At 37.5% G+C, this 15,722-nt stretch overlaps 1 protein-coding gene across 12 annotated transcripts in view; it reads right to left on the reverse strand.

Moving 5' to 3' along the window:
* PLCE1 (phospholipase C epsilon 1) overlaps nt 1–15,722 on the reverse strand; it is a 157,889-nt gene that overhangs the window by 5,000 nt on the left and 137,167 nt on the right. For all 12 annotated transcript variants that reach the window (XM_068688024.1, XM_068688017.1, XM_068688022.1 and 9 more), the window contains 11 exons: nt 15,179–15,296; nt 10,366–10,497; nt 8,855–9,145; nt 7,858–8,021; nt 6,703–6,964; nt 5,847–5,959; nt 4,561–4,689; nt 3,608–3,817; nt 2,065–2,226; nt 1,680–1,898; nt 347–559 (listed from right to left, as the gene is read on the reverse strand). In XM_068688024.1, the coding sequence (XP_068544125.1) occupies nt 377–559; nt 1,680–1,898; nt 2,065–2,226; nt 3,608–3,817; nt 4,561–4,689; nt 5,847–5,959; nt 6,703–6,964; nt 7,858–8,021; nt 8,855–9,145; nt 10,366–10,497; nt 15,179–15,296 (1,983 nt within the window). In that variant the 3' untranslated portion in view covers nt 347–376. The remainder of the gene's footprint in view (nt 1–346; nt 560–1,679; nt 1,899–2,064; nt 2,227–3,607; nt 3,818–4,560; nt 4,690–5,846; nt 5,960–6,702; nt 6,965–7,857; nt 8,022–8,854; nt 9,146–10,365; nt 10,498–15,178; nt 15,297–15,722) is intronic.

Genomic DNA, 15,722 nt, shown 5'->3' on the forward strand with positions numbered 1-15,722 from the left:
TTGGCCAGCAGCAAAAGAATAACAGGACAGTGATAATTAAGCACAGATAGTTGATTAAAATGCATACTGTAAAATCAATCAATATGCAACATTCTAGTTTTGTTTTATAAGTGGGCAAAGAAGGTGAGTGAAACTCCAGTCTTCACACCATTCTGATTCACTGTATCTAATGCCCTAGTAAATAACTGGAGATTTTTGTGCCTGTGCACACCAATGAGTAAGGTCTTTAGGGTTCTGTCAGTCTCCCTTGTGCCTTTCTGTGATTTAACCAAGTGCAACTTTGAAAAAAATATTCTGTAATTTATGTACTAAATTGATTCCAACTCTGAGCAATTATATCTCATACCTGAACAGACCATGCTGTAGGCACTGGTGGTTACTGTTCCATAACATCGCTGAAGGTCAAACTGCATGCAGACCGTTCGTCCTTATTCTGGGGACTGTCTGGCAGGACTTGCAGAGGTGGTGATATAAATCCCCGATACTGCTTGCTTGACTTGGTTAACTTCTTGAGTTCACTGGTAAAGGAAATGCCTTTTCTTTTGTCATCTCGTGCTGCCTGTTAAAAAAAAAAAAAAAAAAAAAAAAAGCAAACAGATGACAGAAATAGTTTAGTAGACTGTTAGCTATGAAAAACAGAATTTAACATGAAAACTTACAACATTTTTCTAAGCTGGCATCCCTTTTGAAATTCAGTGAGGCTGTGCCAATGACATTGTTCTGATTGTTCTGACTAGATTAATTGAAAATTATGTATTGTCAAAGACTAAGAATATGTTGCAAATTTGGTATAAACTTGTATAAAACCTATGCTTATGACACATTTACTTTAAAGCAGCAATTTCCATGGACAGGTGGCATATGCTGGGAAGGAGACTGCAGTTCCTTCTCCCATTATCAGTCCTTCCATTTTCCAAAGCCCAAGGTAAAGCAACAGGACAACTTTTTCATTGGGCAGGAAAAAAGGGGACTGCATTTCAGTAGTTTTTAAGTTCTGTGCCTCCTGATAGTTCTGTCTGTCTTACTGTGGTGGGAAAGAAAAAAAAAAGAATCATGTTGCTGGGTGTAACTGATACAGTTTAGCAAAGAATGAAGGAGGCAGGGAGAAAACAGGAATCTGCTTTTTTGCTGCAGTCTATTATTTGCTCTGCCGCCTCCACCCAGCCTCATTCCAGTCCTGTAAAGATATTAGGCATCTCCTGCAAGATTTTGTGTACCTCTTGATCTTAGACTTGAATAAATACTGATACAAATGTGAGGCGGGGGTACTGAGTCCCTCATACTAGCCAGTCATACAAGAGGTGGCAGTATGGCCCTGAAAGCATAGCAGCAAGAGGCTCTGCTTTGTTAAAAAAAAAACAAAAAAAAACACAACATACTATATTCAGACTTAAAACAATTGTTAAGAGTTTTTTAAAGCAGCACCTCTGAACTCTTTTTTTTTTTTTTTTGCAGCCATATGTCTTGTAGTGATGCAATTAGTTTGAGGGAAAAAAACGAACGACACCCCAAAACCTGCAAACTGTAGAACTGACAGAAGTCTAGAAACAAGCCTCAAGAAACAAAGTAAGTTAAAATCTCATTTAACAAGTCAGTGTCTCCCTCCTATGGAAGTATGTTCCCATTGAGCTGATCGTGTACCATCTAGAAAACCTACAGAAAAGTATTTGATCTTTTACCTGAACCTGTTCTTTGAGTTTAAGGATAAATTTTCCTGCTCCCTTCCACTTGCTTTGGGCCTGAAACACACACTCCTGGTCAGAGAGAATTCTCTGAGATGGTTTAGATGTTGAGGACTTTTTGTTTGCTGGCTCTTTTGTCACCTCTTCCAAGAGGACATAATCGCTTGGATTTGGATTGCTCAGAATGCTGTAGGAATATTTTGCTTTACAAAGAGTCTATTTAAAAGCAGAAAGAAAAAGAAGGAAGAGAAAAAGGAGTCATTACTTCAGATGCAGTTTACTAGACAGATTCCTCAGCTAGTGACGAGAACAAAACCCACCTCTTGCATGAAATCAGCCCACACACTACAGAACCCGTTAATGAAAGTGGTGTGCTGTTTACCTGCTGTATGACATCCTGAGCTGTGCTAAAGCGGGGAGCTTTGATGACAGTGCGTGGTTGCTCTGGGGAGACATCGTGTACCTGAACAAAGAAACTGTCATCCTCAGAGGTGATGGTTACATCTTCCTTTGCTTCTTGAAAGACATTTCTCTCATTTAAATTCTAAAGGGAAAAAAAAAAAAGATCCAAATTCAACTACTTCAAAGTGTAATTAATAACTGGTGGTCATAAAAAGTTTTCATTACGTGAAAATCAATATTGCTCATAATTAATAGCTGTGTTTCTAAAATCGGTGTCTGAAGTACTTTTCATAGTAGGCAAGTAGTGCTTAGGACCACATTATGTAAAAATGAGTTCACTGCTCTCTGCAAAAGAGCTGAAAGGTACAGCTAATGCTTTCAGGTACTAGCATCACAGGCCAAAACCACAGCATAAATTTCATCCATGCTAACATAGATTTTAACCTGGAGTTCAAGCAGTGACACATTCGTGGGTGAATATACTTAAAAAGTGTCGCAGTCAACTGAATTAAGTAAGCTACTATTTGTACAAACAAATGCCTTCTTTGTAATTTTGGTTCTAAACATTAGCAACAAAGGAAAACAAAATACTGACTTGTGTAATAGAATAGTAATTTGTCAAAATGAAGATTTAACAAAAGGTCTGTTAAAACAAGCAGAGTTGAAAACAGTTTACGTTATAAAATTTATCATATAATATAGCTGTGCATATTTTTTTTACTCTAAAAGATGCCTGAAGACTTTTCATGTAAATACTGTCTCTGTCATTTGTGTATGTAAACTCTGTGTATACAAACATATGTGCACATAATTTGTCGTGTTCAGACTAAGCAATTACATGACATGCAGAGCTGGCCAAATTAAATACCTCTGAAAACTCGAACATTAAGTCTCCTAGTTTTTGTTTCTCACAAGCCTGGGCACTAGCATATATGTGAGCTGTGGATGTTTTGCCAATAGTTTAAACTAAAGTAATCTCTCCATCTTCCTACTTCAAATTAAAAGAAATCACCTATTTCATTATTTTAGACTATCATTGAAAAACTTAATATCTATTGAGGTTTTCAGAGTTCTTTAATAGTAAAATCCTTTCTAATTTTTCTGAATAAAAAAGTTGCTGACACCTAAACTGATTGGTAAGTGTAGTCTGGAATTCTGCTATCTACGATCCTACTATTATTCTTCTTTATATTCATTTCCTATAATGTCAAAATCTTTATTTACATGAAATTAGAATTATCATCAGTCAAAACAGTAAGCTCATGGTACTGCAGTTTTGAGTCAGTGATTAAACACCATATAGCTGACATAAGAGCTTAGTGCTGCATAGGTACACTTACTTACTGACAGGTGCATGAAGTCCATTTGTGCTCCCTCAGCGTTACGTCTGTTTGTAAGTGGTGTACACAGTATTGACATTACTTGCCAAGTAGTGAAACAAACACCATGCGCTTTTGTTTCCTGGTCCTAACAGCTATTTTTAGCTACCCTTGTAAATAACAATTAATCTAAAACAGACTTACTTCCTCTCGGGTTTTAAAGATAATTCTTCCAACGTATCCTTCTTCTGGGAACCAGCTGTTCAAAAGCTGCACTAGCCCTTCTTCAGAACCAATTACTCTCTGGAATGGAGGTTTTCTGCATTCACTCTTTTCTTTAGATATAAAACTTTTCTCTTCCATCAGAAAATAGTCTGCCGCACATGATTCGGTGCCTTTTGTGGTAGCCAAGAGCTAAGACAGACCACAATAAACACACAGCAATTAGAATGCTAAATATAAACACTGTATAATCAGTACTTAAAAATGAATATGAATAAAGAAGCTTTAAGAATCATTAACTATTCTGATAATGTAGGCAAGATTTCTGATGTGCTATTTATTATTCAGATATTTTACTCGGGGGTAATGTACTGTTCTCTTTAGACTAGCCAAGCAGTTCAACTCTTCCAGACAAGGCAGTACTATTTAAGCTTACTTCTGTTCTGTTTGGCTGGCCAGACAATTTATTCATAATCCCAGGACAGTACAGTCTTTTCCCACTGCTGGAATAACAATCCCTGTTGAGTTAACTGGTTTTCCTACTCATGAACTTAGCCCTCTAACTTTTACTCTGTATTCCTAAGATGCTCAAGTTCAAAGACATGCACAGAAAAGTTTGCCCTTGTTCTGACAGCCCACTGACTCTGTCAGTCAGAAAGATTATTTTTCTCAGATGCCCAAACATTAAAATACTAATAGGGAATATGTTCTGAGTTTACAAACCGATTGTCTGAAGCCAAGATTTGGAAAAAAAAATCACAGATATTCTGAGTTTGCAATGCAATTAATCCCATAGTAATAAATTTCTAAAGCAACTTACTGTGCTGAATGAACTACAAGAATTCTTCATGTGAGACATGCAGGGAGATGCATGTTGAGAATTGAATCAGCCTGGATTCTTGCAATCAGAATGTGCAATTCAGTGGGCAGCTTACCTGCTGCAGAAGCTGTGCAGCTGTGGTCCCCGCACTTATGTTAAAAACAGTGAAAGGCTCCGGGCCTGGAATTCCGTGAATTGTCACTTTGTAAGGCACAGAGGCTTTCCTTTCACCTGTACTAAACAACTGTTCAGACAATATTCAACAGGTTACTGATTGTTTTTACACAGGCATATGATTTTTAGGTTGCATTAAGAGAAACTACACAAATTGTAAGGAATTTAACAGAGGAAAGCTATCTAGCTAATAAGTTGTTCTTACGCTACAGATCAATGAATTTAAAGGAAAAAAAGGGGGGGGCAACATAAAAACAAAACATGCCACCCTGCCTTGAAGAGAAAGAAGAAAAAGGAAGTTCTACAGTGAGAGTGCATAAACTGCCACTGAACAACAGGTACATCTCCATCACTCACTATCTGCATTGTAGGTGAACTCAGACTATTTGAATTCAAATATGAACGACTGGATGAAAACCTGTAAAGCTTTTTTCCCCAAAACCATTTCTGTTCTTCCTTTCTTCCCTACTGATGCACTGAGCTAGGTGTTTGGCACGTATTTGCAGGAAGATAACATCTGCTGCAGAACTGCTGCATGCCCAGTAGCTCAGGAGGTTTCACCTAACACTCCAGCAATAAGCAAAATGACAACATACGTGCTTAAAACCACTGCAACACAAGTGACCCAGATAAGCTAACAGTCAGGGCTTTCATAATAAAAAAATATATATATATATATATGTAACATCTGTATTTGCATATATACACATGCATTTACATATATGTATATGCATATTTGTACATACATACAGATGTGTACACACACGTATAATTATGTATTTATGCAAATACAGATTCCACCCTTTACTGTAACAGATTAGTCTCATTATGCCAAGGGAAACAGCAGTTGGTAGTTTCCATCTTTTTTAAATTTTTTTTAATTTGTCCAGAATGCATTGCTTATGATCCATTGCTTTATGATCATAAAGGAATCACCTCTGAACCTTACTGCTCAACCACACTCATTCTCCAGCACAGGTGTGGTTTTTGTGCTGTACCTAAATATACCGTAAGCCAGCCTTGGAAAAGCTTCACCCTCCCGCAGTTTCAGTGGGATAAACTTAGTTCCACTGAAGCCCAGAAGAACTAGGAATTGAGGAACTTCTGAAAAATGTGCAAGTTTAAGGGCTAATATCTTTGAACAGTCTGGTTCTAGAAGTCTCCAGACCACAGCAGTCATTAAGTTAAAAATACATGGCATTTACAAATAATAATAATAATAATTACCATGGATGCAGTATTTCCAGAGGGACTTTCTTCCATCCTCCGACTGTTTATGAATAAGCTAGAAATTTCTAATGCCTCGTTGTGCAGGTTATGGAGCTGGACATGTCTATAGCCTAAAAAGAAGAAAAAAAAGCAACACACTTTTGTAAGTACTTTGCCACATATTAGGACAGAAGTCTTGGAAATGGAAAACTCAGATTTGCTGTATTTAAAGCTAGAATTTGCTATATCTATAGCATTAAAAGCACTGAAAAAATACTGCATTACCACTCTTGTCTGCAAAACAGCATAACCCAAACGCTTTAAACTGCTGAGTGGTTCATATAGCTGTCTATCCTTATCTTGCTGTAATATTCAATATATTCATACATGAAATAGCTAAATATTAGAATACAAATGAAACAAGGACACAGTCTCACTGGGAAATTTGTTCACCTTTCTTTCACCTCTCCTACTGCCACTGCTGCCAGAAGTGCAATTTACCTCTGCCGTGATGATGACTAGATAAAGGAATTTCTTGGGCAAAAGGAAGTAGTGGAGTAGACACTCTGGTCTTCCCAAGGGAGCACCAAGTCTTGAGCTGAACACAGCCTCACCTCGGGATCAGCACAGGCCCCCCAACAGCATGCGGTCCATCTCAAATCTGGGACTTCTCACAAGTCACTGGATGTCCTCCAGCTCCTAGTGAGTATTAGACCAGCATCACACTGTGAGGGTGAAGTATGTTGCCTGATATTTGTTCCCTGAATCCTCCAGAAGGCGGCAGCCAGCTGATTAAAAATATCCTTCTGGCAGGATTCAGTCCTGGAATCTGCTGGACCATTTTGGTATAAGTTGTTACTGCAAAATGTGTTACCTCTTTTTAGAGCTTTCAGTGGAATGATTCTTTGAGCCGTTACAGCTGAGCTGTTGTTTTCAACAACTGCAAATCGAAGAAAGACCAAATCTTCAAAGTGAACCCGGAAAAGAAACTGTTCATTCCACATTGGGTTCAGAGTGTTGCGATGAATGGGCTTGGTCCGGAAATGGCAGCTATCCAGAGGCATCCCAAGCACATCGATTTCGATGCACGGACTCCCTGTGCTGTTGCTAGGGCACACATTCTGTCCAGACACGATCTGAAGCCAAGGAGTACACAGAGACACAAATTAGTGGAGTCATTCATTTCTGTCACAGTTCTGAGCTAAACTTTGCTTTTATCACATCACTAAGTAGTTTGCTACCACACTGATTTAATTACAGTGCTCCCCTACTTTCATAATTTCCAGGGCAGTAATTTCAGAAGCAGCACTGCTTAAACCTCACATGCCCTTGCTATGGTATCTTTCCTCTGAAAAAAATATACTATATATAATGAGTGTAACCGTTCAAGGCATTTGAAAGTTAATCCAGAAAGAATGTCCCAGTAACATAGTCAAAAGGGATCAAATTTTCTTCTCAGTTACTCTGGGGTAATGGCACTGACCTCTGGCTTGCTTTGATATACACAGCAGAAGACTCAGGTTTGCAATTACTGTGGCTGCAAGACTTTTGATTCTCATGAACCTCAATTTTCTGAAATATTTCCTGGAAGGGACTGGCTTCTTGGAATAGCACTTTTTGCCATAAATCCGTAAATGATATATGGGATTATATAACTTCTTTGAAAATATTTTTTTTTAATATTCAGTACAGCTTTTCGCAGTGACTTTTTGTGCCGCTTCTCAAGTGTTCACAAATGTGAAACATCCAGGCACAAGTGTACTTTTACACAGTTGCGTAGTCCCACAGAAAATGGATTTTGACAAACATTGTGAAGGAAATAGTGAAAGTAACTATGGATACAAAGCAGCCAATAAAACAAAATAAAGGTGACCATTTGCTGCTTCCCCCTTCAATTTCTTTTACATATATTGGCCTTCAGAAGTATACGCAACAATTAAAGGTTCAGTCTTTTCACACAGAAGCATGACTGTAACGTAAGACTGTAGTGAAACACTGCCTGGATGAAATTCCCTTTTAATGTACTTACTGTTAAAGAATATATAGCTGGCTCCTTATTATCAAGATCTCTTTCTAACGGACAAAACTGCTGGTACATTGAGCAATTTTTATCCCACAAAACAGGAGGTTTCAAAACATATCCACAGCCGCCATTAGCCTCAAACATTGCTGCATTAAGTTGCAGAGGAAGATCTGTGAAAGTAAGGCAGCCAAAACTGACACAGAGCAATGGTACAATAGAAAAACAGTAACAGTGAAGACAACACGTTTTAAATATATAGAGAGAGATATTTCCAATTTTAGTACTATCAATTCCTGTTTGGTTTTCAGAGAAAGCTGTAGTTTATGTACCCAATCTGTTCAATCCTTAGTTACATAAAACTGTAAGAATAGTTCATTCTCTTCTATCCCTTTCTGATGTCTTTATCCAACTGTAGGACCCACCTAAACCCAATACTCCAAGAAGTATCTAGATATTTGCTATGAACTATATAATGAAAAAGCACCATCCGTTTAGTTTGTAGGCAACTTAACAGATCCTCCTTTGAAAAGGTGTGGGAACACAACATGGGATAGAAAAAAATGTTCTGACCAACATTAAACCAGCATCCAGCACTTCTAATAAATACAGTTACTGAACTGTTACCTTCTTATACTTGAAATTATCAGAACATATATATAATACATACTTATTATACTTGAGTTACATTTTTATATTTGAAATCATCAGAAGGGGACAGTAGCCACTTACATCGGGGGAGGAAAAAAAGCGTTCAGCAATAGAATAAAAATTGAAGTTGTTGCTGGTCCTAACATTTCTGTGGTATCAGGAGATGCTTTCATTAGCATAAAGCTCCTGAATTGCTGCTCTTAAGAATTAGATTGCCGTTGTATGAAGCTGCTTGCACTGGGGAGCACAGACAGATACCTTGTGGTAGCAGGCAATGGTCAAATGCAGTTTCACACTCCAAGGACTTAATTCATATTTAAAATGTATAAAAAGTTGTGTGTTCCAGTACCCATACCGTCTGTTTGGTAGTTAAGAGCCACGAGCTGTACACCGTGGAGCCAGAAGATGAGTGGATGGGGATTGGAGGAGTCGATGCGTGTGGCAGCAGGGTATGTCCTGAGGAGCTGACACGTGGTGTGCTGGATCAGCTTCTGGGAGTACCGCCGGCACAGCCGCTTGGCAGCGTTCTCGTTCAGGGAGGAGATATGATAGCATTTGGGTGTCCTTATGATAGCACTGAGAGAAGCTGGAGAATTGTAAGGAGAGCAAGGGTCTTCCCATGTCTGCCGCATCACATCAAAAGGACCTGGAAAATAAACAACAGCCTCAAGCCACAGCTGCAGATGCAGAGACTCCAAGAATTCAATGTTTTCTAGTGAGCTTTCTGCGTATACTTTGGAAATAGTAGAAAAAGATGATCCTGGAAAATGATACCATTGAGTATAAATGTCACATTCCTTCCTGTAGAGTAAGAACAATCCATGAGAGGAAACAATGTTTAAATATCAGAACGATATTGTGATTTAATACGTAGAGCACTAAAGTCCAAACATGGGATTGTAGGGTTGGCCTCTGTAGGATTTGCATCCCTAACTATCACATACTTACCCAGCTGTAGGGTCTTCTGTGAGACACCGTGCCATTCTTCTCATTTATACATTTTACATTAGGAAGGGAGGCAAGATTGAAAGCCATCTGGTAAGTCTCCTAACAGGCAGTTTATAGAGTGCCCTAAAAGTTAGGTGACAAGTCCAGCAAAATACTTATGACTTTAAGAATTAGGCAGTAGAGTTCTTCGTTTGTAGGTACTGGTTTCTTGGAGGGAACCTAACCTGTCTGCTGCAGCTAGGCACTTGGGCTGAAAGAAATGTAATGTTCTTTGGGCCAGAAAAATGAACACAAGGAAGGGTATGGCTCTGTAACTTTCCATCTACAGCATTCAAAAGAAAGGCAGGCCATCTGGGCTCAATCCCTTCTGCAGGACCTTTTCTATACTTTCCTTTGTATTTCTTTACATCTGTTCATATGCAGAAGTACAATTCCCAAGTTCACAAATTGGAGTTCACCTGTGGAGTCTAAATATTTCTAAGGTGGAACACAGGAGTTTGCACAGTTACATGTTTGGACTTGGCTGAATTTTAGGTAACTAAGTCCTACATCAGACACTAAAAATCCTTTTTGGGATCCAGCCCAATAGTCCCGCCTTTCATTTGTACTTCAAAAATACTCATTTGTATCTCCTAAAATACAAACTTGAAGATAGAGTACTTAAAATATATGTTGGTCTTGAATCCTTTATAAATTAGGGTCTTATTTTCCTGACCAATTAATCCTGTTCTAACATTCCACTAATATACACTCAACACTTGGTCTAATAGTGTTACTGTAATAGCTGATGTGCTAACAAAAAAAAAAACAACATTCAAGAGTTCAATATCTTGCACATTATAAAGTATATGATCTTTAACAACTTGGTCTGGTACAAAGTCATTCCACGTGACTGATGAAAGAAGATGCTAACTTTACCTTTTCCAGATGCTTTGGCAAGAGTAGCTGACTCCCCAGGGCTTAGTCTGCCAGGATTGTTGCCAAAAATGGACTTCCTGCTTTTTCTTTCTTTTCCTCTGCTAGAGCCAGATGGGTTTAGAGTTGACAAGCCTGTTCCCATAAATGTAAAATAAATGAGCCAAAAAACATGACCAAGAGGGCATGACATTTTCCATCCCATTTTACATTATTTTTTGAGGCATGAATACTCCTGTTATATAGTAAGCAGGGCAAGGAGTGTATTTTCCTCCATAATTTAATTTTAACATCCTTAATACATAGATGCCTTTATATATTATATAAGCATATAACATATATATTTGTATATATAATGTTTATATAACGTATATGAAGCAATACAGATAGATATACACCTATATCTCTGTGATATAACTTCTTCATTTTACTTTTTGGTTTCAGAAAGTTGTAAGTGCCTCAAATTGCCAAATGGTCCTAACTGATACTAAAAAAAAATCTGTAATAACAGTCCCGATATATTCATCCTAAGAGTAATTTCAAAAAATATCCTTTCTACAGAAGCAGAAAATCTGTACAGTATTGAATATCACGGTATTCATCTAGGATACAGTAGCTACACAATTAAATAAATGCAAAAATATCATTTAAAGACATACTGCAATGCAAAACCCCAAAAGCCTGCTGGTTAAACAGTTTAACTTCAAGGTGTTTTGAGAGTTATCTTAATAATTATTTGTATTTCACTGATGAGAAATATGGTAGGTGTGTGAAATCCATTAAGCATGTAGTGGCCAATACATACTAGAAGTGGAGCTGGAAAGCTCTACTATAGCTATTATTCAAGTATACACATTCCAACAAAATAATCATTAAAATCATGATCTAAATTGCTGTGAAATAAACAGACTTCATTCCCTTCAAGGTCAGTTTATTTCTGTTGACTCTGAGAGAGCTTGTGGCAGACCAAAGTTAAATTTCAAGTCAAAATGTGTGATACTCATTCTAACACAGCAAAGAGGTGAGGGATGCTCTTAGAGACCCATGATGTACTTTAATATAAAATATAACAAAGTACACTGTAATTTGTCTAACTGTGACTCAGAAAATGATCCTCACGTACTCCCATCAATTCACACCTGCCTAAAGACTGTCTGGCTTTATACCTATATTTTGTCTACAAATATAAATCACAAAGAGGATACACTGATCTCTGTTCTATTGAAGTCAAGCCCACAGCTGTAAATTTTCAGGTCTCAATCTTTATGGCACGTCTACATGTACTTCATAAAACTATGCTGATAGCTTCAATGGAACTGCTTTGGGTTAGTAAAATTTAGTATGTGCATAAATGTTTTCAGTGCTGGAGACTTACTGTCTCTTTGGGCCAAAGCATACACATAAACAATAGAAGATGGTAGAAGCTGAGATCAAGGAATATGAAGGGACTAGAAGAAAGAGGAGTTATGCACTATGTCCTTCCAGAATAATTTAATCCCAGTTTTCAATGGATCAAACGGATTTGGCACGCAAGATCCAGGTTTCAAAATCCTGTTGTGGAGACTATCACTGGGGAAACAGACTAATCTCATAAATCACCAGAGACTGCAATGCAAAACATCAAGGTTAAATGAACTGTATGTGATGGCCACAGGGTAAGCTGCAGCTGGGAGTTTTCTTTCAGTCTTTCCCATGGGCATGCTTTGCAAGTGACAGGTCTCCTCCGAGACGTAAGCTCCATTCTTCATTCCAATTTAAAGTGGGCTCCCAAGTATAGCATCACCTATTCATAGAATCATAAATTCAGAGCATAATGGAGGTTGGAAAGGACCTGGAAATCATCTGGTTCAACCCCCTGGTCAAAGCAGGACTGACTTAGATCTCATCATACTACCACAATAACAGAGCAAATGTTTCGTATCTCCCTACAACCCCTATATCCTTCAGGTTACAGAATTTAGTGCCAGCCTCTCTTGTTAGACATAAGCATATTACGCTACTGCTTTTAGAATTTTAATTCAGAAGACGGCAAACTCCCTTGCCCTTCTTATTCTAACCATGCCAAATAACAGGTCAAACTGTAATTGTCACTATCTCGCCACGTTTCCAATGAGCAGCCAGTTAGTCTGCAGGTTTGCAGACCCTGAAAATAATTTACAGTACTTTACAGTGCAGTGCCATTTTTTATGTTCACCTTAATTTCTTCAAAATTGATACCATACTGGCAGATAGTCTCATACAGTGGAGATGGTATCTGAATTTTATGATGGTTACCTTACGTGACTCTCTGCACATTGCACTTGGTCATGTGGATCCTGTTTTTACATACTTAGCTTTCTCTACACATTGTATAGGAATCCTCAGCACCAAGCCAACAAGCCACGTGCAGATGAATTATAGCAATACTGTGCTCAGGTATACTTCACTGCCCTCATTTTGGGTGACCCCAAAAGATGTTAAGAACATTATCTAGTTTTCTTAGATAATGGCATGTTGATACACAGCAGACTGAAATTGAAGTTAAATAAGGACCATAAAGGTCAAATACCTCTGAAACACCAAGAGCAGTGGTGGGTTCCTCCTTACCAGAATACCAGAGATGCTCTTAGAGACCCACGATGTACTTTTATATAAAATATAACAAAGTACACTGTAATTTGTCTAACTGTGACTCAGAAAATGATCCTCACGTACTCCCATCAATTCACACCTGCCTAAAGACTGTCTGGCTTTATACCTATATTTTGTCTACAAATATAAATCACAAAGAGGATACACTGATCTCTGTTCTATTGAAGTCAAGCCCACAGCTGTAAATTTTCAGGTCTCAATCTTTATGGCACGTCTACATGTACTTCATAAAACTATGCCGATAGCTTCAATGGAACTGTATAAACAAGAAATGTTTTTTCTCTACATGATGAATTCTGTTTCAACCAGGGAGCACTTTGGGAAGTCCATGTTACTCAGTAGGCTCAGCTTAGTGAACATAATGGTCCTTGTCTCATTTTATAGTCACAAATAACGCTCAGAGACATAGACAACCATAAACACAGAATAGAAGTATATGGTGACAGGACAAATAAAGTATTCACACTGTTGGTCAGCCACTGAGACAATGATCCTGCCCTCTCTTTCTCCAAAAGTCCTGCATTTTGTGAGCTGGGGAAGGAAACTCATCAATAGACCTACATAATCATGGATACACCCACCTTGTTGTCATTCTTAATGGACAATATTGAGGTAGGGGAGTGAAGAGAGTTATTCACTGTGTCTGTGACCTCCAGCTGAGCAGAGGAATCAAATCAGTAGCATGGTGGTCTTTGATTATCTACATGTGTTGCAGAGAAGGTGGTATTTGTTTCAAAGGGGGAAACATACACGAGTTTGTTGGAAAACTAATTCCTGTAGCTTCATGTGTTCATCTGTGAACAGAACTAATTTTCTTCTCAACTCCATTTTTTTCTCTATTCATGTGCCCTTTAAAGCCAGAAGAAATCTGATATAGAGAGCAAATATTTCTGTTTCTAACTGAACTTATGTTAAAAACTCAATATATTTTAAAGTTATCACAGATCATGATAACTTCTTTGTGTGTCAAAATACTTGGAACAACGTAAATTATCTCTGTTTAATCTTGAATATCATTCTTTAAAAGAAAATATTTTATTTGAAAGATATCTCATTGTAGACTTCATTAAAGAGTATCAAATTTGAATTTTTAGAAGTCATTATTGTTACAAGTAACACCTACAATTCTTAAAGTTATAAAAGATAATAAAAGAATGTCTCTCCATTTTTCAGCATGTTTATCTTGCCTATTTGACACTATTTTATGTTTGGCTAGCTTCTCTAATCTGATTATAGTTCTATTTGTATAAGATCATGATTTGGCAGAATTGCTAACTTTTCCACAGAGAATCATTCCATTAAAATGTAGATTTTTCATTCAAAACATTAAACACTTCAATAAACAATAAAATCTCAATTTAAAAGTATTTATGTACAAAGTATGAGCCAAAACACACTCAACCTCATGTTTCAGTACTGTATAAGTAACTATCAGGAATCTCTTCAGTTACTCCCTCTCCTTTTGCTTTGCAAACATTATTTTTCCTACCCTATAAAATAAGACACTCTTATTTCCTTAACCCTTTCCACACAGTGTGTGTATGTTTGGGGGTATGTGTGTGAGTGCACAGTCAGCTGCTCTTGCCCACCCCATGAAAAGGCTGCTTTGTCTTCTGTCTTCCTGGAGCTATCCCCACTGGCTTCTTCAGCCCAGTGGTCAGAAAATCTAAGGAACTTCAAAAGGTTTGAGCTTTCTGCAATACCTCAACAAATGGCTCCCTTCCTATCCACTTAGGAAAGGACAGAAAATACAGATTGTAGGTAAAAGTGAATGAGATCTCACTAAATGAGATCACTTAAAGAATGTGATGAGCTCTTCATGCAAGGTTTTAAGAATATTTTCCTTCCTAATTTAGTACCTCTTTACATGGAAATTCAGAGCTCTTACAATAACGCTTTCTTTCATCTGTCATGCCGTAATGAAGCAGTTGTCTAAGTTGTGAAGACTGGGAAATTTCCATTTGGTAAACATTTTAATACAGCAAGCATTATATCTTCCCATGATAGATTTAAGTATATAACTTCTCAGCTAGAAGCTATTATTTTGTAGATTACCAAATCATCAAGAAAAAAAAGATCCTCAACTACTTACATTTAAAAAAGCTTGTGCTAAGCAATTCAAAACATAAACATAGTATCTCAAAGAGTTAGGAAGTTTAATACAGTAAAACAGAGAAGTACTTACCTGGGAACTTTACAGCTTGACAGTAAATGACGAGATCTGATAGCTCTGGGGCTATCTGTCTGCTTTCCTTCTTATTTTGTGGAAGGTAGAATTCTTCACCCAGTTCCATATCGTAAACCTAGGTGACAAATCCAATAACATACAAAAATAAAATTACTGCATATGGAAGTACTCTGGCATATCTTACTTATGTCCTTCTTCCTATATACTTTGCTGTCTTCACCTAAAAGATCTCTGGTTTATGCATCAATTCCTGTCACTGACACTGGGACAGCGTGCAGAAGCCTCAGTGAGAGTCATATCTGCACATTTAGGAAAAAACAAAACAAAACTGTTTTTAGCAGAAGCTACAACTACAGCAACACAGTGGTTTGGCTAATAAATAGTAATGTGGCTATTTGGTATCATAGTAGAACATTTTATATTATTTAGAAACACAAAGACACTAAATATTCAGATGAAATTTTCAGTTCTGTCAGTGTCAATAGAACACAGATATCTCAATAACCTTCAGAATTTAGTGTCAATTGAGTTCTTTATTGAC

The sequence above is a fragment of the Anas acuta genome, chromosome 7, assembly GCF_963932015.1.
Source record: "Anas acuta chromosome 7, bAnaAcu1.1, whole genome shotgun sequence".
NCBI lineage: Eukaryota > Metazoa > Chordata > Aves > Anseriformes > Anatidae > Anas > Anas acuta.